This window comes from Poecilia formosa, unplaced genomic scaffold (assembly GCF_000485575.1).
Source record: "Poecilia formosa unplaced genomic scaffold, Poecilia_formosa-5.1.2 Scaffold292, whole genome shotgun sequence".
Taxonomy (NCBI): domain Eukaryota; kingdom Metazoa; phylum Chordata; class Actinopteri; order Cyprinodontiformes; family Poeciliidae; genus Poecilia; species Poecilia formosa.
In genome coordinates this window covers 116,373-141,969 of record NW_006800231.1, presented here as the reverse complement: position 1 = coordinate 141,969, position 25,597 = coordinate 116,373, and the positions used below count along the sequence as shown (strand labels likewise).

General features: G+C 39.1%; 1 protein-coding gene across 2 annotated transcripts in view; it reads left to right on the top strand.

The window, feature by feature from the left end:
* Positions 1-24,767, top strand: part of scube1 (signal peptide, CUB domain, EGF-like 1) — a 94,459-nt gene extending 69,692 nt beyond the window's left edge. For both annotated transcript variants that reach the window (XM_007572007.2, XM_007572008.2), the window contains 15 exons: positions 3,788-3,910; positions 7,147-7,263; positions 7,345-7,467; positions 7,560-7,679; positions 9,499-9,543; positions 11,012-11,128; positions 11,222-11,380; positions 11,482-11,685; positions 11,765-11,926; positions 13,092-13,259; positions 14,891-15,052; positions 15,182-15,379; positions 16,729-16,881; positions 17,014-17,093; positions 17,184-24,767. In XM_007572007.2, coding sequence (XP_007572069.1) covers positions 3,788-3,910; positions 7,147-7,263; positions 7,345-7,467; positions 7,560-7,679; positions 9,499-9,543; positions 11,012-11,128; positions 11,222-11,380; positions 11,482-11,685; positions 11,765-11,926; positions 13,092-13,259; positions 14,891-15,052; positions 15,182-15,379; positions 16,729-16,881; positions 17,014-17,093; positions 17,184-17,336 — 2,084 coding nt within the window. In that variant the 3' untranslated portion in view covers positions 17,337-24,767. The remainder of the gene's footprint in view (positions 1-3,787; positions 3,911-7,146; positions 7,264-7,344; positions 7,468-7,559; positions 7,680-9,498; positions 9,544-11,011; positions 11,129-11,221; positions 11,381-11,481; positions 11,686-11,764; positions 11,927-13,091; positions 13,260-14,890; positions 15,053-15,181; positions 15,380-16,728; positions 16,882-17,013; positions 17,094-17,183) is intronic.
* The last annotated feature ends 830 nt before the right edge of the window (positions 24,768-25,597 follow it).

Genomic DNA, 25,597 nt, shown 5'->3' with positions numbered 1-25,597 from the left:
TAGTTTTGAAATTGAATCAACAATGAAATGTATAAACTCAAAACTCACCTTCAAATTAGAATTTCTACTTTCCCCTTGTTTGTGTGCAAATTTCCCAAAGTTAACAAAACTAAACTATGATGAAAATCCCAAATTATAATAATCCAGGTAATGAGTGAAGGATAAGAGAGCTTCTTAAAGACAACCTAACAGATCTGTAAGAGGCAGAATTCATGTTGGTTGGTGATTAAATAATTAATACATGCAGTAAAATGCTAAAACAATATAATATCATTTTGCTTAATCTTTGTATATTCTGTCTTAAACAGTTGAGGTGTACTCCTTATGAAACTGACAGATTTCTCCATTCTTTATAAGTGGGGAAAACTTGAAAAATCAATGCTGTATGAAATACTTATTCTCTCCACACTACATGTCTTACATATTTTTTTGTCTGAGGGCCTCTGATTACGACTGATAGTCGTCTTTATGTATGAACATCACTCATTCTTTTAACAAACTCACTTCACTATCTATTTTATAGAACAAAGTCTGTCCTTAGTTGACTGAATGGTGACAGAAACATAACTTGGATCATATTGAAACTTTGAGAGGACTGACTTGAGTTGATCAGTCCTCCCTTTCTTCATTGCAGACTTTTTCATTTCAAGACTTGCTCTAGCTTAATGTATTTACTTAGGCTCAAGGAACATTTAAGCTTCATTAAGGGTAATTATCTACCCATAGCCACCCTCAGAGTGCCCCTTAAGTGTGGGCAGATGCTGTGATTCTGCCAGTGTTTTCAGCGAGGAAGGTAATTAAAAAGCCGTGTCTGTCTGTCCTGGGTAAGCCCAGGGTTGTATTCACTGGTTTTACAGACGCGCTGGAGTGAAAACAACACAGCTAGCAAGCAAGCACTGTGGAACGATGTTTGGTTTTTTTCCCCTTAATTTTGTGGATTTCGCAGAAATGAAGCTTTTTATCTCCTTGTCATCAACCATTAGTTTTATCATTTCTATACTTCCTAACTCAAAAGGGACGCGTTTGTTCTTTGGTTTTATTCTGAAGTCGAAATAACAGCTGTCCCTCTCAGCCTCGGGAAACAACAGAAACACGTTAATGACTGGAATAAAATCCTTTGGAACGCACTGTACTTCAGGTAAAACGCGAAATAACAAATAACAGGAGCGAAGACATGAAGAGGAGCAACACAGAGAAAATCTTAAGAAATGACTTCAAATATAGAAAGTGCTTTTATAGTTAATTAACTAGAATGTTCAAAATAGCCTCTGAGTTTCCAGTACCCTCTGGGATATTTGAACTCCACACCACAGGTACAGAATCATCATGAATGCTGTAATAACCCAATTATAACATGTCTTAATCTCATGTTGCACTGTGCCAACACTCTGTCTACGCTGATGAAGATCAAGGTCATCTCACGGTGCTGTTCAGTCAGAGCATCTCAAACTATACTTCAGTTGATCTTTATTTGTCCACTTGGGGGCGCTTTCACACTTGGCTAGGTGTTGAACATGGGCAAAATGGGAACCAAATGAAATCCAAAAGTCTGGTGTTGGTTTTAGTAAAGTCACCAAACCGGCAATCAAAACCAGTAAAAACAGATTATCACACATTCTACTGATGCTTTTCCTGCTTTAGTTTTAGTTGCTATTCCCTCTCGCTTACATCCATATTCTTTCCTTCCCTTTTAGTATCATCTAAGTTCCTCTTTCCTCTCGTGTTTTCCGGTTCCCTCTCTGCTTATCTCCATTTCTGCTGGTCGACTGCGGCTCAGTAGAGTAATCACTTTCCAGTTTCCTCCTGTCACACATCAATGTGCCCCTGGCCAAGACACTTACTCCCACTTACACAAAAGTGTATAAATGTGTTAAAATGAGTGAATGTGGCTCTGGTGTCAAGTACTTTGAGTGGTCAGTATGACTGGAAAACAGCTGCATAAGTTCATCCATCTACCATTTACTTCTGCCCTCCTCCCCATTTCCCTCTGGCGTCTTGCTTGGCCTACTCTGTAGCTGCTAATCCCCAACAGTTTCCATCACTTAAAGCACCAATCAAAAACAACTTAGGCTGTTTAATCTGTCAGACTATTATCCTCTGTCCTGTTTGCTGCTGCCTCTCATTTCTCTCGGTTCATTTTTTTTTTTTACCTGTTCTTACTGGTGTTCTAAATCTTTCCAGTTTGATCTTTTGCAAATGTCCTGCTCTCCATGCAAAAATGTTTTAACAGACATAAATAATAGGCTCCATGATTCAAAGAGGCGACATTTTAAAAGCTGTGAAAGTTCTTGTGAGGAAATGCTAAACTGAGACAAAGGCTTGGAGAAACCAGATCTACCATGAGGTCTGTGGCCGCCAGTGAAAACAGCTCCTGGCGACTCCATCCCCCTTTTTAATATTATTCCTATTACGACTAGTAGTAGTAGAATATGTTTTATAAAAAACTGTCCAATACTTGTGTGCATTTGAAGTGTTTCTAACACATATCCTAACACTTGTGCATGCCGCTGGATTTGTCTGAGATTAAATTACACAGAGGTGGACAGATTTATTCTGGCAAGGCTGAATCTGAACATCATGTTTTTTTTAGATTTTTATTTGTGAAAATGTTGCCTATTATTAAACTCTGTTGCATAAAGTCCCATTAAAATACATCAGAGTTTGGTTGCGACATGAAAGAAAACTTATACAACTGTAACAGGTTTTAAGTTGAGTTTCAAGGTCATGGTCAAGGTAAACTTTGTTATCCTGCCAACATTGCACATCTCATATATATCACAATGCAAACATTGCAATAATACAGACGGCATAACAAGGATATAGAATAAAAATGTTGAATAAAAAGCTAAAATTAGAGACTTGATAAAATAGAATTTGCATAAGCATGCATTGGGGTGAGTTTAAAGTGATCCACTTTGTGCAGTAGATCTGCTGCAGGCACAAATGACCTTGGTATGATGCAGTTCTGATTTCCATTTTTTAGAATTCTGCCATTCAACCTGCAGCTGTCAACCAACTGTGGACCCACTAGAACTTCATCCATGTTTCTAAAAATCTGTTCATTGTAAAGCTGGGCTGCAGATCATCAATTCTGATGAATCCTCAAACTGCTTTGGGTCAAGCTATTGTTTTTTATCACACTTGAAATAAGATTTTGAGTAACATAACAGACCTTTCAATTCTCATCTCATTTAAAAACAAGCTAAAAATTGCCTTTTGGGAGCCCAAAAATGTCAACGTTGAGTATATCTACAGATATACATTTTATGGTTGTTTTATGTATTTCTTTTTCTGGGTTATTTTGTGTGTTTTGTCCCTTTGCTTATTAATGTGTTTCAATATCAATCTACCAACAGGATTAGAGATGGAAATGACCCACCAGGCTATCTTATGTATTTACATGTAAATGTTCGTATTGTTTAATGAGACTTGAACTTGATCTAATTTAATAATGTGCTGTAATTTTTTATAATCATATTTCCCAAAGCAAAAATAATCCCTAAAGATAAAACAGTCTGTAGAAGAGGTTTGGAAAATAACTGGAGAATCTACTGTCTTATCTAACATTTTTGAGTTTCCTAAGAAAGAGCATCCTCTCTTTTTTATAGTTTATTATCTGTTTCAAATCCTAAATACGCTCTACCTGTTGACCATTAATCCTTGATGGGGAAACCCTTTATGTATAGGATGGAGTACACAGCCCTGCGGTGCTCCAGTAATGGTGTTCTTGTGTGAGTTTTTGTGACTTTTTTCATATGTCCCTAATTATCTGACTGAATCAACTCAGATATCGACGAATGCGAGGAGAACAATGGAGGCTGTGATCACTTTTGCCGAAACACGGTGGGTTCCTTCGAGTGCAGCTGCCAGAAAGGATACAAACTTCTCACTGATGAACGGACATGCAAAGGTTAGCAGACAACTCTCTCTTTTTTATTGTTGTTTTGTTTTATTATTTTGTTTTTTGTTAATAATCTGTTTAGTTCAGAATGACATTTTGGCTGACATTCTAAGTAAAGTTTATTCTGGTCTTCTATACAGCTTGTAAATGTTTTGTAGGAATTTATGATCTTATTTGTGAAAATGTGACTGTCTGCATTGTTTGATGTAATCAGAGCAGAGTTACTGCTTCAGTAGGGGAAGGTCAAGCTGCTGTTAATGCGTCTGCGAGTTCCCTCTCTGGGTGTGTGTTGTGTCTTTGGAAGCTTTCTGAACACACTAAGTTTGCATGACCAAAGGCAAATTCCTACTTACAAGTCACAGCAAGCGAGGCAGATCAGACAAACAAAATTATTTTTCCTAACACCAAAACCCTAAGGTTCTTCTACGCTCCGCCCAAAACAAACACTCTGAGACAAACAGCGGTGTGTGTATGCGTTGGGTTAGCCGGGCTTCGTTGGTTGCGTATTTGAAGTATTTAAGTATGTGGTGTTGAGTGGTGTCAGCCACATCACAGCGTCGCTCTGATATGGCGTTGCTAGCAGAAGCACACCTCTGCCAATGCGCCGCACTGCCAATAGCTGCCAGGTTTTTCCCATCCACAGACATCTGGAGCCAAAATGATTCAACCCCAACTGTGAAAAAAAACTTTACTGGCAAAATATGCAAACTGACAGATGATTGCAGTGACTCAATCAAACAGGAACAATTTAAGCCTTCCGCGTTGTTAAGAGGTAGGGTCATTTGGACCCCACCAGATTTCTACTCTGTGTGCAGCCTGACAGGGTTGCACTGACCCCGTGTGCATCTTTACAAGGTTTTATTTGTGGTTTTGGAAACTGACGTTTTGATAGGACAATGTCCCTGCCAACCCTCTGTCCGACCGTGACATTTGCCATGATCCTCCTGAGCAACAAGCTAACACCATGGGAGGTTAAATGTAACGTGACACCTTTACTGACTATTGAAGTCGCCAAATTATTTAACTGCTTTATGATAAGCATTTTTAGTCCTCTGGATCTACCAAGCGTGCAGAGTTCCTGAATCTTAGCCCCTCCCCCTCATAGCCAAAGGCCTCCAGCTCTTGTTGGGTTTTTGTGCTGCAGCCGCTTTTTTCAAACCCCACCAGAAATGTTCAACAGATTTCAAGTCAACCAACAATAGCTGCATTTCCATTACAAATGTTCGCAAATCTTTGTCGGAAAAAAAAACTATTTCCTAACTGCTGTGTTTCTATAAAAAGAAATGTTTGCAAGATCTTTCTCTGAAATGTTGACGCCTTTTAAGGATGTTCTAATGTCCACTGACATTTATGTCAGTGGACATTAGTCCAGTGAAGGGCCAGTGTTCCCTGGCCCTTCACTGAATCTACCATGATGCCCACAAACTGCAGCGTTACGCGACCAGAGGAAGAAGAGCAGACGTCACACTGTGCAGCCAAACCTGTTATTCGGTAGATTTTGATTGTCGGGTCTCGGGTTGGAAAATCGTCCAGCAATTTTGCGGTGTGAACCCAGCATTAGCTGTTCACACACAGTTTCTCCATTTTGGCTTCACCTTTGCTCAGCGATGGCAGCGTGTCTGTTGAATGGTTGTGACCAGATCATGTTTGTTTATTTCTTGATATGTAAAAACCTTCTAAATGAAAGGTGTACTTTCTTTTGAGGACGACTGTACGAATGTTAGGAACTACTGTGTGCCTTTTCTGTTTATGCAAACTGTTCTGCTCCGACTGGCTGCGACCACACGGGCGAACCGTTCCGATGTCCTCACTGTTTGCAGAGCAAACATCCAGGATCCAGACCAACTTCCTCTGAGTTACAGACTCCATTAGAACATGTTAGATTAACATGTTTACTGACAACACTGTATCCCACTGAGATTTCACGTTTATTCATTTATTATAATGAGTTGAGTTCTTACACTTTCATGGTATTTGCTTTGAGCTGATCCCCGGATAAGTTTGGATTTTATTGTGTCCTGAATTCCAATGAAGCAGAATATTCCTGCCTTTTTTGGAGAACATTACGACTTGTGTTTTGTTCAGGACTCTATATGGAAGCATCTACCTGCCAGCACTTGAAAATAAAGAGAAAATGTTCTTGTTATGACGAAATTGCAAAAATTTTAACGTTTTGTCATTTTAGCAAGATTTTAAAACTGTTTTTAATGAGATATATGTCTCATTAAAAACAAAATATCTTCTCTTTTAAACAAAAAAGGTCATAACAGTAAAACATATGCTTAGGATTTTTAGAGGTCATCTAGAGGAAACAGGTTGAGAAGAAGAGTCACAGCAAGGAACTTTGTACCTTTTTAACAAGTCATAGTCAGAGGACCATAATTTTACATCCTGTGTGACAAAAAAAGATTCTTATTTAAGTTTAAGGAGTTTCTCCTTAAACTGAATTTGTTTACTGCAAGAACAAGCACTTATAACTTAATGCCTCCAGAGAAACATATTCTAGCCCAAAATCAACTAAAAAGATAGGAAACTGTAATCTCTTTTAATAATAATCTCTTTTGATCTACAGTGATTTACAGATCCCTCTTGTAATTAATTATTTATAGAATTAATGAATTTTCCCGCTCAGCTCTTTGCTTTCATCTCGTCAGTTTTGGCCCTCATGTAAAATGTTTGATCAAATCTAATGTCAGTTGTTATAATTTTGCCTTTGCATCTCGTTTCACTAGAACACACACAGTTCATGGAAAAACAATTAGTATTTTATGATGGACCGACACAAAAAAAAAAACACAGAATTGTGAGGTGGAAAGAAAATCATAAATAGTTTTAAAATATTTCACATGTAGAGCCAAGAAGTGTGGTGTGCTTTTGTATTTAGTCCCCTTCAATCTGATATCCCTAAATAAAATGAGCCGTACCCAGCTGCCTTCATAAATCACCTAAACTGACTGTAGGCAGGAAGGACGTTTTTATTTCATGGAGACATTTTTTTTTTTCATTTGATGGATTGTTTATTAATAATGACATTTAGTTGATTTTGAATGAAACTGTTGTGTCCTTCGTACACCCAACAGAGGCCGGTTGTGCAAAGGATTCAATCAGGGGAACCAAACACACGCCACACTTTTTATTGTTTGTAAAACATTTCAAACACCATGTGTCGCGTTACAGATTTCAAAATGTGAAAAGGTTCAAGGAGTGTGAAAACTTTTGCTGTTTGTGTGTGTGGCCTCCCTCAGACATCGATGAGTGCTCCTTTGAGAGGACCTGCGACCACACCTGCATCAACTACCCCGGCAGCTTTGAGTGCCTGTGCAACAAGGGCTACATCCTCTACGGCCTCACACACTGTGGAGGTGCGTATCCATGCAGAGACGTCGTTGACCTGCATCTCTGACCAGTAAAAACACAGATTTCTCTCTGCTTTCCTGCATTAGACGTCGATGAGTGCAGCATCAACAACGGCAGCTGCGAGTACAGCTGCATAAACACACAGGGCAGCTATGAGTGTGTGTGTCCGCCGGGACAGAAGCTCCACTGGAACAAGAAGGACTGCATCGGTAAGCTCTGGCTCCGGCCCGTCCACGCCTCTACCTCCGGCCTCCATGTTTGGACGTTGCCGGTGTGTGATGTGGTTTGGTGTGCTCCTCAGAGGCTGTGAAGTGTCTACCCAATGGAAAGCCTGCTCCGCGAGCCCAGCTAGTCTGCACTAAGAGCGGAGGTGCAGAGGTCTGCTCGCTCTCCTGTCCCTCCAACGCTCTCTTCCTCGCAGGTAGAGTTTCCGTCGCTCCAGCCTACTGTAAATCACAATCATTGAGGACCAGAGAGAACAGAGAATTATGATGAAACATTGAAAGACTAGTAACGTTTAGGAAACACTTGTAGACTGACACTGAACAAGAATTTAAAGTCAATCTCCTTAAAAACGCAGCCAGAGCAGTGTTATAAGGACTTTGCTGCAGCATTTTTTTGGATGAGCAGCAGCTGCCTGCTTCTGAAATAATCTGAGCTACTTAAAGTAGCTCTGAAGTAAGCACCAATTTTCTTGTGTCCTGTTTATTCTGGCAAAATTGTGAATGTGTTAACAAGTGGATTTATGTTGCTGTCCTTTCAAATTCAGTTTAAATGTAATTTATTTATCCTAAAGGGAAATTAAACATTGTTGTAACTCATATGATTCAAGTATCTTCAAAGAGTTGTGGCGGGAGACGTTGGAGTCAGAGCTCCGACCCTTTCCCATTATGATCAATGGAAGAGACGGTTTGAACTTCCTCCTTTTCAACTCCTCCAGGGTTTGGGGTCAGAGTTCAGCTATTATATGAGCTTTTGAGATGCTAATCAGAGCCTCCCAGTCGTAAAAACGATACGGATGTTCATGAAAAGAAAGCATTGTTGTGATGAAGGCGGAGTGTCAGAAAGAGCAGGAGTTTCTTAAAGAGACAATTTTAAGAAGTCAAATAGGGAAGTCAAGTTTCTTCTAAATCATATTTTATAGAGCATTTTTTATTGCATTTTTTTAGTAGATTGTGGTATAAAACAGCACAATGTGCCTGGAAAAAACACAATACCGGCCCTTTAAACTTTCTGATTGTACAGACTTGCTCTGTCATATCATCAACAGGCTCTTGCTCCAGTTGATATGACAGCAGAAAAGTCTGTGGTGACGGTTTTGTAGACTTTGTTTAGTATCTTGCAGCCTGCTCTGACTGGACGGCCAGTCCTGGACTTGTTGGACTATTTTTCACTCAGTGGTTATCTGTTCCTTTAATAAATTAAATGATCATTTGAAAACTGCATTTTGTATTTAATAAGGTTATGTTTGTATGAAAATCTAATAGAAATCCTCTTTCACATTTTTAATCAAGGCATCTACAGGTTTGTCATTGAGTGCTGCCCTCTGGTGGCATCAGCTGACCGCTGCAGATTTTCTAGCTGTGTTTCTGGGCTCCAGGTCCAGCTCTCTGCTCAGACTCATGTGTTATTCACTCAGGATGGGGTTCTGTCGGCCCCAGCCATCCCAGCGCTCTGGCTAACACCTCAGGCTCTTCTCCTGCGATAGCGCTTAACACATCTGCAAATTGATTACATACTTTGATGGTGGCGTTCCGTAATGTGGCCCTCGCTGGGTTTTACTTGGCAGCTGCAGTGTGAGAATGATAGATGGCTCCGAGGCGTGAAGTGAAGTGTTTGTTTTTTGGAGTCCGTTTTAATATCACGGAGGTGAAAGCCAGGTAAAATACTTGTGGCTTAACAGAGGCTGGACTCTTGTTTATTCTGCTTGCTTTTATGATTTTCGAAGGCTTCAATCTGTCGTTTCCTTCTTGAAATGAGTACGTATGTGTTCCTGTGCACTGGAGGAGAGAGACATCATTAATAACTCTTTTATTTTCAGCTTTCATTTCACAATCAAGATTAAGGTCAGATGGAAACATGTCAGCCTTTGGGCTCTCTGTCTGTTTTTGCACAAATTAGGGATGAAACTTGTTTTAACACCACCAATCACCCCCTAACATTACGTAAACCCTAAACTCTCATCATGATCATTTCTCTTTCTTTAACTAAAATCTAACATTTGTGTTTCTTCCTTACAGACTCAGAGAACTACACATTAAGCTGCGGAGTTCCCATCCAGCCTGGTAATGCTCCTAAACATGTTGTACTGTTACATTAAATCAAGGTCCTAAAGTGTTTTGTGAAACTATTTCACATTATGACCACAAACCTCAATATCTTGAATTACTGCCTTGTAATCATCTCTATACTCCAACAACTCTGATCAGCTTCCCTATCCCTGCTGAAGAAAAGCATCCCCACAGCATGATGCTGCCACCACCACGGCTGATCTGTGCTGTGGTGGTGGTGGCATGGTGCTGCACCGGTGGTTTCTCTCCTTATGAATAATATTTGTCAGCAGAACCAGATTAGGCAGTCAGAAGGTGTGCTCTGATTTGGTCATAGTTTTTTAGACCTGCACTATCAGCAGTGGTTGTGTAAATGTGTTTTATTTCCATGGAGACGGTATGACTAGTGTAGGGATGCAGCGATTGCAGTTTTATGGTCTATCGCTGATCCTTAAAAAGTCAGACCTGTCCATTCTGATTTTGGCCAATACCGATTCTTTTTACATTTGGTCTGAAAAATGTAGCAGAGTTAGCCACAGTGGGGTGACTGTAGTTAACCGCACACATTCAGACGTAACCTGGTGGGCAGGTCTGTCAGTCTGCCGGAGAAAAAAAGGATAGCGTTTGATATTTAGACCTTTGCGGAAGTAGATAAGTTTGATTTCACACCTAAGTATCGGCTGATCGCTAATGTCCCAAACTAAAGGAAATCGGGGCCGATTTATCAGCACAACCCTAATCAATTGGCATCTAACCCCTGACCCAAATCCCTTTTAATAGTGTACTTGAACTCTTATTTTTTTTGAGTGTGTGAATATTGTATAACATACATCTTTAATAATACTTCAACCTTAGACAGGGCTGTGACAAAACTGTGTGTGAAGATCCATCCTGCTGGATAAGTTGAGTGCCTGTCTCTGCATGGAAGCAATCAAAAACAGAACTGTGTCATCCAAATGGACCTCAAGCAAACTGCTAATTCAGCTACAACATGGCTTACAGACAACAAATGTTGAAGCTGCAATCAAATTCACCACTCTCCAGTAGACCGTTATTCTGGTCATTGAGTCACGCTTTGTGTTCCACTCTGTTCTGTATAGTTTGGAACTTTGCAAATTTGGCAGAAGGCAAAGAAAACCTAGTTTGTACACCCAGTTCTTGTTAATAATTAGCAGTCAACTTTTTAAAACTTTGTAGCAATAAATGTGCCATTGTTGATGGTTTTTAAATCAAATTTGATTGCTGAAGATCATATGAAGCAGCCATTCTTCATGACCCAGAGTGGGGTCAGATGGTCCCTGATCTCACCTTCAGGAACCACTCCCCAAAAAGTGGAAAAGAAACTCAATCTCATCAGAAATAATGATCGTTCTCTGATTGTGCACAAATGTATCTGCGCTGATCACAAATCCTTTGATAGGAAGTCTTCACAGGTCTGACATTAAGCATTCTTTGTGTTTATTTTTGATGTGGATGAACGCAGATCCGCTGGCCCCGCCCATTAAGCAGAAGGCCAAGTTTAAGATTAAAGACGCCAAGTGTCACCTGAGCCCACGCAGCAAGGAGAAATACAAGGACTCCTCCAGGCAGAACATTCAAGGTAAAGAACATCTCTGCTCACTTTCATGTGCGCTGTTGCTGAAATCTCATCAGTCGACTTTCATCCTCATGATTTCTGCTTTCACTCTGACAGGAGGGCAGTTCCCCTGCACCGATGACTGCCAGGTAACGTTCGTCAACCTCAAATGTGACTCATCAAAGAAGCGGCGCAGAGGACGCAAGTCCCCGTCCAAAGAGGTTTCCCTCATCACAGCGGAGTTTGAGATGGAGATGAAGGAGGAGGAAGCCTCAGGTGCTGTTGTCTCTTTTAGTTCTCTCACAATCTGCCAGAATTAAACTGTAAACATACAGCAGAGGCTCAAGACACGCTTACATTGAACGTTTTTACCTCAGACTCGTGTAACATCGACTGTGTGCGGGAAAAGATGAGGCAGAAGCTCCAGGTTGCCATGCGGGCACTGAGGAAGTCCATTAACAAGCAGCAGTTCTACATCCAGTTCTCTGGAACCGAGTATGAAGTGGCCCAGAAACCGTCCAGGATCCCAGAGGGAGCCGATACCTGCAGCACTGGTCAGGTCTTCCAGGACGGGAAGTGTGGTGGGTCTGGACTTCATGGAGCTGTCTTGACATTGCTTTGGCTTGGTGAGAATTAAACCGGTGTGCTTTTCATCCACAGTAAGTTGTGGTGCAGGGACATTTTACAGTGGTGAGCAGGAGCAGTGTGTTCAGTGTCCTTCTGGAACGTACCAGGACATGGAGGGACAGCTGTCCTGTGAGCCATGTCCCAGCACTGAAGGACAGGGCATCGCCGGTGCCAAGAACGTGTCTCAGTGTGGAGGTAACCTCATCGTCTTGACAACATTTTCATTAGATCCAGTCTTATTTCTATGGAAACAGGAGAAATGATGATTTATAACACAAGGTGCATTCCCAACAGGTCTGTTCAGTCCACTTCAGTCAAACTCTAGTTTGCTTAGTGTCATTTACGGAGATGTGAATGTGTAATCAAACCTCGGTCTCAGTTAGGTTGAAGTGAACTCTGATGCTGTTTGAATGCATATGTGAACACTAAGCAGATCAAAAGGAGGAGGCAAACTATAGAGCAGGGAATTCTGGGTAAACACAACCAAAATAAACTTCAGTCAGTTCTAGCAGGACCAAAAAAAAAGAGAAATCCTACAACTGCTAAAGTCTGACACCACTCCATTTTTGTTTCCATTTCCTGAAGATTTTTGCGTAGTTTCCTTCAGTGTTTTTTTTTTCCTGCAGCGCCCCCACAGGCGAGGAGGGGAACAGGCTTTTTGAAGGGTTTGGTTTGTTTGACACAATTCAGTGTGAAGCCACAGCAGCTGAAAATGGAATCAATGTTGCAATTTTGGTCCCCCATAACGTTTTAATATCTGAAAAGGCTCAAGGGGTTTGAGTACTTCCACAAAGTACTTTATGTGCCAGGAGATCATTTTTCTATTTTGTACAACATAAATAAACTGAACTGAAGAGAAGAAACTACAATCAGGCAACTAGATGTTTAACATCCAGGTATTGTTCTACTTCAGTTGCCGGCAACCTTTGCAACCATAAGAACCATTTATTCCAGCATTTGTAGAGAGCCTCAAAGCAACATGTCTCCTTAAAATCGAAATATTCTTATAGATGTTTCCTGTTATAACATCTACAGGAAATTTGATTTAATTTGTAAATTAAATAAACCAACAATTTTGTTTTTAGGTTTAATATGTTTTTCTTCAATTAGATATTCGTTTTTATAGAGAACGTACTTTTTTTCTTTTTTTTTACAAAGTTACTAAGAGCCACACTACAGGGTCTAAAGCATGACATGTGGCCCCGGAGCCGCAGGTTCCTGGCTCCTGCTCCAGCTGTTTAACTTGGTGCTGCTCAAGTGTGACACCCGGTGGTTTGAAAAATTTCCAGATCCATCCCAACTTCCAATCAGGAAGACTGACTGTAAAACAGGATTTTGTTTTGTTTTGTCTGCCTGACAGGTCAGTGTCCCGCCGGACAGTTTTCCACTGACGGCTTCCGGCCCTGCCAGCTCTGTCCTCTGGGCTCCTACCAGCCAGAACCAGGTCGGGTTCTGTGCTTCCCATGTGGAGGAGGCCTCATGACCAAATATGAAGCTTCTGTCACCTTCAGGGACTGTGAGGCCAAAGGTCAGGCTCTGTTGTGTGTCTGTCCTTCTTTACAAACCAGAGATTTGATAGAAAACTGCATGTTTCCTCCCCAGTGGATATTTGCAGACAGTGTGAACAGTAAACATGTTCTCCTCTGTCCAGTCATTAGGATGTGGAAAATTAAACCACAAAGAATAATTTCAAAGCATCTTTCATCTTTTATCATGTGCAATTAAAACATAAAAACAAACAAAGGAGTTCCAGGGAAAATATAAAAGCATGTGACAACAATCTCCTGTAGACTCCACATGTCTGGACTAATTAGTGAGGTTGCAAAACACAATCCTGTTTTTCTGCAATAAATACCTGAATAAAACCTCCCAAAACCTGATGTTCTAAAGAAATCAAGGTTGAACCTTTGGGCCATTTCCAAAATATATTTGTCACAAAAAAGCAACACAGAAAAAATTAGAAACCACTCCATGAAACATGGTGGGGGAAGCATATAAAAATTAGAATAAAATCAAATAAAAAGACTTTAAATAATCTTCGTCTCATAACTAACTATAGTGTCTCTTTGAAAATACATGAATGATAAGAGTTTTGACTGCATTTCATATCCCTTTGGGATCAATGAAGTATTTTTAAATTGAATTTGAATTGAATAACAAATTTCCATCTCTGGGACATGGCCCTGGAGAGACTGTTGAAGGAAGTGGGTCTTAGGAAAGTTGGCAGCTTTGCTTATGAAATAAAAAAAAAAGTCTAACCAGAAAGGGTGTAGGCTTTGTGCAGAACGTGGGGATAAAGTTGGTTCTGAGTGAAAGTATGAGCATGAAGAGTACAATGAAGGACATGACATGGAGAATATGTCATGGAACAACAGGAAGGTAGGAGTTTGTTTATGTATTTGATGGGGTGCAAAGGTTGATTTGTTGCTCAGTGGAATACCTTTCTGCTTCAGCACAAGCTGGACACGCACTGAGGTCCAGTCTTTGATGTCGGGTTCATTGAGTTCCAGGGAATCATGGGAGCTTTGAGGTGATGACGCACACGGTTAATTGTCAGCAACTGTTCTAGAAGGTAACTGTTGACGAAAGAGGGGCTGAGTTCGATTCCTGGTTGCACAAACCTGACTAAAAGCATCGACAGATAACATTTTGCTTTGAGAATGTACAGTACACCTTCAGGGTCAGGGTTGCTTTGGCAGGTGATCAAAATGTTTTTCCTGACCTGTATGATCTGATTTTTTTTTAATTTTTTTTTTTTATTCCTTTATTTAACCAGGTAAACCCCATTGAGATCTAGATCTCATTTTCAAGGGGGACCTGGGCAGAAGTCTGCAGTACACAGCAACCTGGTTACAAAACAAAATTGAATTATTACATATACACAAATATAAAACAGAATAAAACAATTTAAAAACAGTGACACTGTTTAAAAGATTCTCGTTGCCTGTTTTTAAGAATCGCTCGAAATAAATCCAGTGAAATCAATTCTGACATCTTGATTCCAGGCTGAAGGAGCCATCACACTGAAAGCTTGCTTTCCTTTTTCAGTTCAGCAGTGTGGAACATGCAAAAGAAAAATGTTGTTGGAACGTAAAGAATGGGAATTAACAGATCTATGTATGCTGATGCTTATGTATCTGACTGTCATTGCTTTTTCAGTACACTGTGCTCCTGGACATTATTACAACTCCAGTACCCACCGTTGCATCCGCTGCCCAGCGGGGACATACCAGTCCGAGTTTGGCCAGAACTACTGCATCAACTGTCCTGGGAACACCACGACCGACTTTGACGGTGCCACCAATGTGTCTCACTGCAAAAGTAATGTTATGTTTTATCTAAGACTTATGTTTTCAATATTGTTCATGGGAGTCTAGGTGTTTTGTTCTTTACATCACAGTACTAGAATAAGTATTACTTCAAAGTTGTTTTGAATAAATCTCCCCTCAGACCAGATGTGCGGAGGGGAACTGGGAGATTATACCGGCTACATCGAGTCTCCCAACTACCCTGGAGATTACCCATCAAATGTGGACTGTGTCTGGACCATAATCCCACCGCACAAAAGACGAATCCTCATAGTGGTGCCAGAGATCTTCCTTCCCATTGAAGATGAGTGTGGAGACGTGCTGGTCATGAGAAAGAGTGGTAAATAGAGAAACAGTTCAAGAATGCAATAAAAAGTTGATTCACATCTTTACAAACTCATTCTAATGAAACAAAACAGTTTCATCAGAAGGCGATGTCCTGCACACATGCAAGCATTCAAAAATCAAACCAGCATTGCAGAACCAAATGAGGCATGGCACTGCATGTAGCATGGGATGCCTCATCAATAAATGTCCAACTTACTTGCATCACCTTGACTTTCCTTGGCTAAAGTTCAGTGAACCTGTCTTGGCACACTCCAGCACAACCTGTCCAATGTTTCAATCTATCCCAGTGTTGCTCGTTTTTGTGTCTCCAATGCTGGAAAATACCATCTGGTGGCACAGTCCATCTTCGAACTGGAAAGTCAAAGCACACTTACAAAGAGTTGAGTTCACACTATGTGATTACTGACCGACTTTGACAATGTTTCGTCATGAAAGAATCATAAGAAAATCTCTGGTTGTGAGTTTAAATTAGTGGTCTGTGGTGAAATCAGCACACCTATTGCAGATTTAGTCTAACAACTGAAGGCAGCCTATGACTAACATCAAGTAGTGACAGTTAGTAGCTCAGCTCTTCTGCCTAGCTATGAGCACTTCCACAGCTGTCTCCTTTTCTTCATCATCTTCTCGCTCTTTTCAGTGTCCAGTGTATGGTTACCCTAATAGCATGGAAAATAACACTCCTAATAACATCCATAAGATGCTGATATGCCTGGTTGTCATACTGAATTAGGAATCACAAGATCAAGTTCCCTAACCCAGATCATATGAGTCCTCAAGCTGGACATAAACTGGATAGATGGACTCAACTGGGACCACATCAAACTCAAATGATTCACTTGAATCAGTTTCCTGCAAGTTAAAAGACTCAAATATTTTCCTATTTAGATATCTTACCTCACAAGGACCAAACAAAAGAAAAACTGCATTTATTTTCCGGTATGTGGTTTTTGGGTTGAGGATAGTTGTGTTTGACAACACATGCATGTTTTAACTTATCCCTTTACTCTGTAGGCTAGCCAATGTCCATCTGTTGGTGTACTGACTTTATGTTGGACCTTTTTGATACGATTCTGTTGTGATAACAGATCATACAGTCTGGGTCACGTTGAAGTCCTAAAGGACTTTTGAAGTTGCACAATGTGAACTTTGCCAAGCAACCCTGGGTTGTAACCGCCTTGGTTGGCATCTAGGAGGCACTTCAACTACAGATACCCTCTTGGTCCTTTTCAGAAAACACAGATACTGGGGGAAAAAAATCTATATCCCAGCTTGAGGTGTTTTGTTAAAAGGCTACTGTGACACAAGCCCACATACTTTAATGTTTCTGTGCTGTTCCTCCAGCTGTGCCCACTTCCATCACAACCTACGAGACGTGTCAGACGTATGAGCGACCCATAGCCTTTACCTCTCGCTCTCGCAGACTTTGGATCCAGTTTAAGTCAAATGAGGGGAACAGTGGCAAAGGCTTCCAAGTTCCATATGTCACGTATGACGGTGAGTTTGCAGCCACTTTAACATTGTTGGCTTTAACACCCCAGTGAAAGATCATTTGGTTTTCTTTCTACTTCAACTCATCAGGTAAAGCCTCTATTTGACTTGTTTCACTTTGATTCTTTCATGTTGCAGAGGACTACCAGCAGCTGATAGAAGACATAGTGCGAGATGGTAGACTTTATGCATCTGAGAACCACCAGGAAATACTCAAGGTATTGAAACGATGATGCAAAGCTCTCCTTGTATTGTCTAACCTTCTATGTGCAGCAGTTTTTATGGTTTATGCCTCTTTTGTTTGACAGGACAAGAAGTTAATAAAAGCCCTGTTTGACGTACTCGCCCACCCCCAGAATTACTTTAAGTACACGAGTGCAGAGTCCAAAGAGATGTTCCCTCGCTCCTTCATCAAGCTGCTGCGGTCCAAAGTGACCAGGTTCCTGCGACCATACAGCTAGACTGAAAATCTTCTTGCACTTTCTTGTTAGACCCCTGTGATCCTGCATCATTCCAGACCTTCCGACCTACATGTAACACTGAATCCCTGATCATCTTCTGCCCGCATTCAGGATTTCGCCCAATTTGTGGTGAAAAATCCAAATTTTCTGTACCTGTCCTCAATCTCTGTTGTCACATGATGCCTTTCAATGTCTTGAATACAGAACTGTAAACCCCACCCTTTATAGTAACTGTACACTTAAACATCCAAAGTTTGACAAGTATAGGTTTTTGGAGGCCAGTAATTATTGTGTTGTAGAAATTTGCATTAGTATTTAATTTTGTAATATATTTGTTCCTTATATTTCAGCAAAAAGAGTTATAACCCTGAATACACCAATGTAAAAACATCTATAGTTTTAATTAATGCCCTACAGATGGAAAGCACAGTGCTAATGATGCTAAATGTTGTGATAGTGTACTCAATAGCTGATCTTAGTAAGATCATTTTACTATGTCTAAAAGTATCTTTATTCCACAAATTCTGATAAACATAAACTGTTGATTAATTTATACACTTATTTTGAGCTGATAGTGTGATCAAGCTAGCTTGTTAGCTAGTTTGCTGGCTAGTTAGTTTAGCTAGCTTGCTAGCTAACTAGCTAAAAATGATTGTCCAATAGAAACAACCCTTACAGCAATTTACTCCATATACCAGGCTACATAAACTGGAGACAAAAGGAAATTGGTGGCCAAGAATTTTGTAAAGTAGGTGTTGATTTACAACACCTACTTTACTATATAAAGTATAACTATTATATTATACTTCATCATTTCAAACTGCCATGTCTCATCCACATTGGTTTATTTTAGGGGGAAAAAAAGATTTTACTAAAGGCAGTTCTTTGAAAAAGTATTCACATTCCCTGCCCTTCATTTTAGTATGTCAGGATTTTATGTAAAAATCTAACACAGAGAAGCACATAATTCTGAAGTGCAAGCAAAAGAATCAATGGTCCCAAATGTGTAAAATATAACCTGTAGCATAGTTTGGATCATAAATATGTTTTTATGACCACTTTTAGGTTTCTGCAAATAATGATAGTTTCATCCATTGCAGTCATGCTAGCTATTTCTTCCATATCCAGTGTTTATGCTATGGAAGGTGTTCTTTGGCTTTGACTCATGGCTAAAGATGTCGCATTGAAAGGATGTGCAGTTGTGAAGTCACTGAGAAGGGATAGCTTGGATTTTTGAAATGACATTCTGTGAGAAAAGTAACGGCTTTCCTGGAGTAGACAGATGTCAGATTGCAATGAGTTGGTGGAAAACGAAAGAAAAACATTTACAAATGCTAAATGCTTGCAAGAAAGAATACGTGTCTCCCTTTAATTCTGCAAAATCAGATCTGTTTGATCAGCGTCAGGGAGGTGCTGATCATCTCCCTGCACTGAAGCAGCTTACACACATTTAGTTCAGTCATTATGCATGCATTTAAGGCAAAACCTGCTCATATTTACATATATTTCTCTAATTTGCAACCAGAGCAAACTGTTTGGTACAATTGAATACTGAAATATCTGCTCTTTTTATTTTTATTAAGGTAGAAACTCGCAAGTCATATTTACGCACATGCCTTTCTTTCTTATTCTCACATTTATAGTTGCAATACATTTGTAGTATATTTGCATGGATTACATATAAAATATTACCATCATCAAATGAATCAATTAAAGGAATGCATAATTCTTTTTTTTTTCTTTTCCTATAACGTCTTGATGTGAAAAACACCACTGTGACATTGTTCCTTCAGTCAAATGTTGCTAAAGTTATGTCTTGTCAGGTCACAACCCAGAGTTCTCCTTTAATTGAAATGATAAAATAGTCAATTTTCCCCTTTGATCCCTTCTGCATCCGTTGTACTTGAGGCTTGAGAGATGACAATTGCCTGCTGATAAGATAAAAAAGGATCATTTCTTCAGTCAGTTTCATGTATTTAGTACAAACTGCTTTGTGAATCCAGTTAGTCTATATAAATCACGGCAAGTAATGGAGATTGAGTTTCTTTGTGAATTCTCTCTTTTCTAGAAGACTTCCAGTTCTGGAACACCTGTGAAGCAACAGCTCAAATTGAAACTATTCATTTAAACATTACAGAAGCCAATACTAAAAGTCTACATTTCCAAAAAGGCCATTGTTCTTTTTATTGTCTGGTTTGTTGCTGTTCAGCCAGACTACTTCTATCCAAGTACTCTAAAGTTTAAGTAAGTTGTTTCGGACTGATGCTGTGTTAGTTTGCTTCATTAGCTGCTATTTATCCGTCTGTTCTACATCCATTTACTTCTGGGAGAGGGGCCCAAGTCTAACTAGCTGAGCTAAAAGGTAATCATGGATAAGTGGTTATTACCTACTGTGTCGTAGTTGTGCTTAGCATCAAATTGTGTCTGTATTATTTGGATATTACAGAGTGAATTTGCAGATCCCTTTAAATCTTGCGTTTATTTCTAATAATTTAAAATCCTTTATATTTTTCTCCATTTCTCAATGGATTTTCTCCAAAACAAATTTAAACATTTTAGATCTCACGTCGGTGCTGAAACAGTTCAGTCCTGTACTCTTCCAGGTGTTGTAGTTTTGATCAGCTGATTTGGTGGATTGATGCAGTCTGATTTTATGTAACTCCAGTTACATAGATTGTTAGACCTAACAAAGAAAGTGTGAAAGGTTAATCTCCACCAATATGGCGTTGCACTCAATGAGATATGAATATTTTTAAACAGCTTAAACATGGGCTCCATCTGGCTGGCTATTAGTCTTACTTAATTCCCTTTTTTTCAAACTCACTGCAATATGACGTATTCTTATTACTGTAACTATCATGGATAAGAATAATAATATTTGCAATACCTTCAAAAAGATCCAAGCTATCCCTTTAAGCATTGTCACAGTCTCTTTGAAATATGTAATTAAGCTTTCATTATACAGTCTGTTTTATTATAGAGTGGTTCTAATAGAATAATATTAATACTGGATTAATAGTAATAATGACAGGCTTGTATTAGCTAGCCAATATCAGTTGCTACTGTGTCCATTAATCTTTATTTTCTTACATTTTTCCCCTCTACCTCCCAATTCCTCCACGTTCGTTTAGTATTAGCAATGCTTTGCTCTGTCTTCTGTTATGTTGTCATGTTGCTACCGAACATTGGGATATGTCTGAGCAATGCACGGACATATCCAGTCATAGTCATGATGTGCCATTATGAACTGACCCACAAAGAGAGTGCACAGGTGTATTCCTACAGCATTCATTACTTTGCTGGGCTGATGAGCAGATATGTGCGCTTAAAGTACTTAAATGTGACGAATTAATTACATCCCAACAATTCCACCTTAGCCTGTGCTTCATCCATCTTAGCACATGAACAGATAACACAGATTTGTTTTTCTTTTTATGAAAAAAAAAATATAACAAGAGATAAACTACCTAGAAGCGACAAAGTGTTACTTTAGAGAGAAATGTATGTGATTTAACTAATATTTGGAACATTAATTGCACTTGAATTTTCTACTTTGACATGTTGGGGAGAAAAAAACAGTAATTTTTTGTTTTTTGTGTTAGCTTTTTTGTGTTGTTTTCAAGTGTACCACATATGGTGGTGATAAGTACGATAGCTGTGTTTCTTGTTATGCTAGCTCCCTTGTCTTTAGCACCTGAATACTTGCTAGCTAACACAGCTTCCACTCAGCCACAGACTATACATTTGTAGGAAAAACTAAATACTTGTTGAAACACCATTAGTTGCAATCGTGATTAGATGTTGTCTTCGGTATTGTTTAATTAATCTGTCGTACCATTGTGGGGAGAATTGTGTCATTACAAACATGGTCAATTTTCATAAATGATTGAGGAAAAAAATGCTCGCCCACACGGTCGGATCCAGCACAACAGAAGACGCTATAGTACCTTTGCCGGGCCAGTGGGTGGTGATGTAACAATGTCACAGAACAATGCAAAGAACACCAAACAACACCGAACGGCACCATGTTGTGTCCAAACCTGTTGACATTGTGGCCAAATGTGTCAAGTTGAAAGTACTAAGGGGCCACAAAAATTTTCAAGGTTATTTTTATTTTTTATTAAAAGTGTTAAAAAAAAAGGTTTTGCTTCATTTTACCTGAGCTCAACGATAAGCTAAACATTTTAATATTTGGATGAATCAAACAAAGCTGTCTGACTTAGCCAGAAAAGGAATCTGTAAATTATTGTATATCTGCAAAAACGGTTTCACAGAACTTGCCTGGTCAAAAAACAATAACGGTATACAATATCCCAAAATGTTCAGGTTGATTATCTTTGTCTAATTTTGTTAGTGTTTACGTATGTGCGTGCATGTGTGTATTTTCAGCAACAACAACAGAATACATATTGATATGTCTCGGTGCTCCCAGGTCTACTTTTTGATTAAAGCCACTGGATGTTTAAAGTCCCATATCCCGTCAAACTGAATTAAAACAAAACACCTGGTTGATGAAAAAGTCATTCTTTGAGTTGAATCTTGCTCTTTTCTAAAGACTTTAATATGTCTGTATATTTTTTGAAAGGCCTCGTGTTGGTGTAAATTGGCACCTAACATTTTCCTAACCATGTATCTGCATCAACCACCTGGGCTGGCAAACTAAACTCACAGCATTCTTGGATTCTGGTCCAGGGCGTCACTAAATCATCCTGAGGACCACAAACGAGGAGGCTTTGCTGTTTCACAGCCTGAATGACTCGCTGTAATGAATCAATGAAATCTGGTCTATTGACTGAAATAGTTTTGGAAACAAGAAAAAAAATTAGCAGAAAATTGTAAGCTGATAATTACCTTTTAACTCCAAAGTAAATAATACTGTGTGGATGTAATTTTACATTTTTATCCTTTTCGACAAACTGACTGGAAAATTGGCAAAAATCAGGGAACTTTACTTCAGGTTCCTCACATTTCTTCATCTTTTATGTTGGCTGAGGAATTGGATGATGAGGTGCTTTAGCAAAGTGTTAGCTTAAAAATGTTCACACCTATGCAACTAGGCCAGAGGAGTTTTTATATGTCATATTTTATCATCATTTTATCATATTTTGGTCCCAACAGATTTGCTTGTTTTTCCAGCTGAAGTCCAGAGGTTTATTTCCTCACTAAATTCAACCATACTGACACTATCCCGTCTGTAAACATGGCAAACTGAGTGGAAATGCCTCGTGGTTCTTGCCTCTCCCACGCGGTAATATTAAGAGTCACGCAGTAATCGCCAAAGATCAAATAGCCTTCCCAGTCCCAGTCCTTTGCATGGACCTTTGAGTCGGAGCTTCCGGAAACAATTGTGGCTTGTATTTAATAGGACTGGAAGACAAACGTATCAGGGGTGTAACAATACTAGCATCACTGCTGGGCACATACCATGGGCTGTGGTTTGCTGTATGCTTGGTAAAAACAGGAAAAAGAAAGAAGCCAAATGTTAGGTTTGTTTTAATTTATTTTAAAGGGGGAATAAAATCCCCCACAAAAACAAACAGCAAAACAAGATGGTTTTTTTTATGTCGAGGTCCCTGAGTCATGAGCACAGAATGCAGATGTTGGCTTGTTTTAAATCACAATGTACAATTACAAAACAAACTGTTTTGCTTATTGATTTAATTTATTCGATGTCATCATTCACAGCTTCTTCTGTTCTCTGATTGGCCCGGTTGAAATTCTGCCACAGAAATCCATCTCTATGGGACAAATCCCAGGCAGAGTCCTGGCGGGAGATGAGAACTGAGCAGAACTGCGCAGGAAGATGATGGCCAGAACAGATCAATAGAAGTAAAATAAACCTAATTATTGTTTTGAAGAGAGTGCGCTAAATGTTGCTTGTATTTGATTGAGGCTCTTAGTCATTTTAAATTGTTAATGCAGCTTCAAATCTGCAGTTGGAAAATAAAAAACTTACTTCAGACTGCTTACAGACTCCATAAAACACAATTTGTGATGTTATTTTTAATATTTTTGTCTCTTTTTTTTAAGTCAAAAAATAAGATGTCTTTAGTGTTTTTGTGAAGCAGAGTAGGAAAGGCGCTGGAGTTAACATGTGACTCACAGCTTCAGTGAAGAGAAATTATGAATTTTGAAGGAATTTGAATTGCATTTAACTGTCCATGCTTTAAAATCTGAAGTTATTGTACTAATCAAAGCTCAACAGGACAGTTCTAATCCAAACACAGATCTAATAAAACACTATCAACGTTTTGCTCTGTTTGTGAAATGACAAAAAGCAGGATTCTACTTTTTCTTTTGGCATTCGGAGGGAAGCCAAACGTAGACTTGACTCGTTGACCGTGCGTCACGTCTTGTGAGTTGAATGTATTGTTACACCCTGAGTTCCAACCCTACAAGGAACGAATGTAGTGAATATTTTGGGGGGAATGAAGATAAACAACCTAGTGTGTGTATGCTCTGTTGCTCTTGTTACTCTGGTTACTTTCTCAAAGCCCTGGCCTCCACCCGCTCGTTTCAGTCCAGGTTTCACAACCAAATACCTTGATTGACTGTTTGGCACATACCGCCCAACCAGAATTCCTGCATTTGTCCACAAAAAAAACCCATTTTAATTAATGATGATCTGAATTTGAGTTCAGAACCCACACACACACGCACAAAAAGGAATGATGGACTTTTAAGACTCTGTCAGTTGTTACAGAGCGTACTAAAGCAAAGCTGATGACTGGAAGGTAGGAAATTAATCTGAAAGCTTGGGCTTTGCAAAACACTTTGTGGTCATGGGAAACTGTTAAAGTTAATCGTCTGAAACATTCAGAACCACAACTATGGTTCCACATGGGAACTGAGTGTGGACTTTCTGGTCTTAGTTTTGGCTTGAAATCCAAAATATGGAATTTTGGGGGAAAAAAACATATATATACACCAAATCCAAAGTCATTTTTCTATCACTGGCTGATAATTTCTCCGTTAGGTAATGTAACTTATAAATGTAATGAGACAGTTAGTGCTTGGCATAAGTTCCTGCTCCAGGTCTTGGTAACAAAGCAGCCGCAAACCGAAAGTCATCTTTCTGTTGTAAGGATGAGCACTGTTTCATGGAAAGTGGTGAAAAAAAAGGTATCAAGAAATGTCAAAAATAACTCAATAAATTGGAGAATGTATCCCACCCTGGATGGGCGTGTGCATGTTGTATGGATGAGAGTCGTAGAAGTCTATGTGCAGTGTGTGTGTTGACAGAGTGGTGTTTCTGTGAAAAGAGAAAAACAGTCCATGTCTACTTTAGTCCCTTTTTGTATAAGAATAATTTGAACTTTGTGTTAGTTGGTTGTACCCAAAGAGAGAAACTGTAACACAGTGTTGTGGCCGTTGTTTGCTCCGTGAAACTCCAGTACTGAACAAGTTCAATAAACAGTAGCAGAATAAACAGCCAAGATGTTGTCGTGACTTTGTGTGAAATCTTCAGAACTCCATCTACAGCTGAAAATATGTATGTTTTTTTTTCCACGTCACCAAAGAAAATTTATGATGATTAATATTGAAACATAAAACTGCCAGAGATAGGAAATAGATTGTTTACCATTACAATGAGATGCAATGCAATTTTTTTTCTTGATGTAAACAAATGAGTTTCGTATCTTGCTATCACAAATAATTTTCTCGTTTCAATGATATATTCATAGCAAAAGAAATACCCTTCAAGTTAAAAGCAAATATAGAAAACAAGACATTTTTCCAAGTTCAGTGAAAACCAATGGAATTAGTATGTTTTATCAATATTCAAGAATTATTGATACTAAACAAGCCCCTATGTCTTGCTGAAAAGTTACTTTAGTTAGTTTTGTCTTTTTTCAAGTGTAATAAGATATTTGAGCTAGAAATTAGACAAAAATGCTTGGTAAGATTTTGAGTTTTTACAGTGTAAAAATACATTCTGATGACAGATTACAACCTTTTCTTTTAATTGTTTCCTCTGACTCCGTTTCTTCTGGACAACTCTCTGACATCTGGGGTGCCAGCATTTTACCTTCCTGTTTAAACAAGAACATATTTCTGATAATCACAAGAATGTTTCTCTTTATAACAAGATAATGCACTGGAATTTATTTCTTAGCTCTGGCTGTTAAATTCTTTCATAGATTTTATTTATTTATTCATTTTTATTTAAAAGCTAAAGTTCCTGGGTATTTAACGGGCCACAATTAACAATGAAACCTGTGAAAAGTTGTGTTTCATATTGTTCTCATAGAGCATCCAAC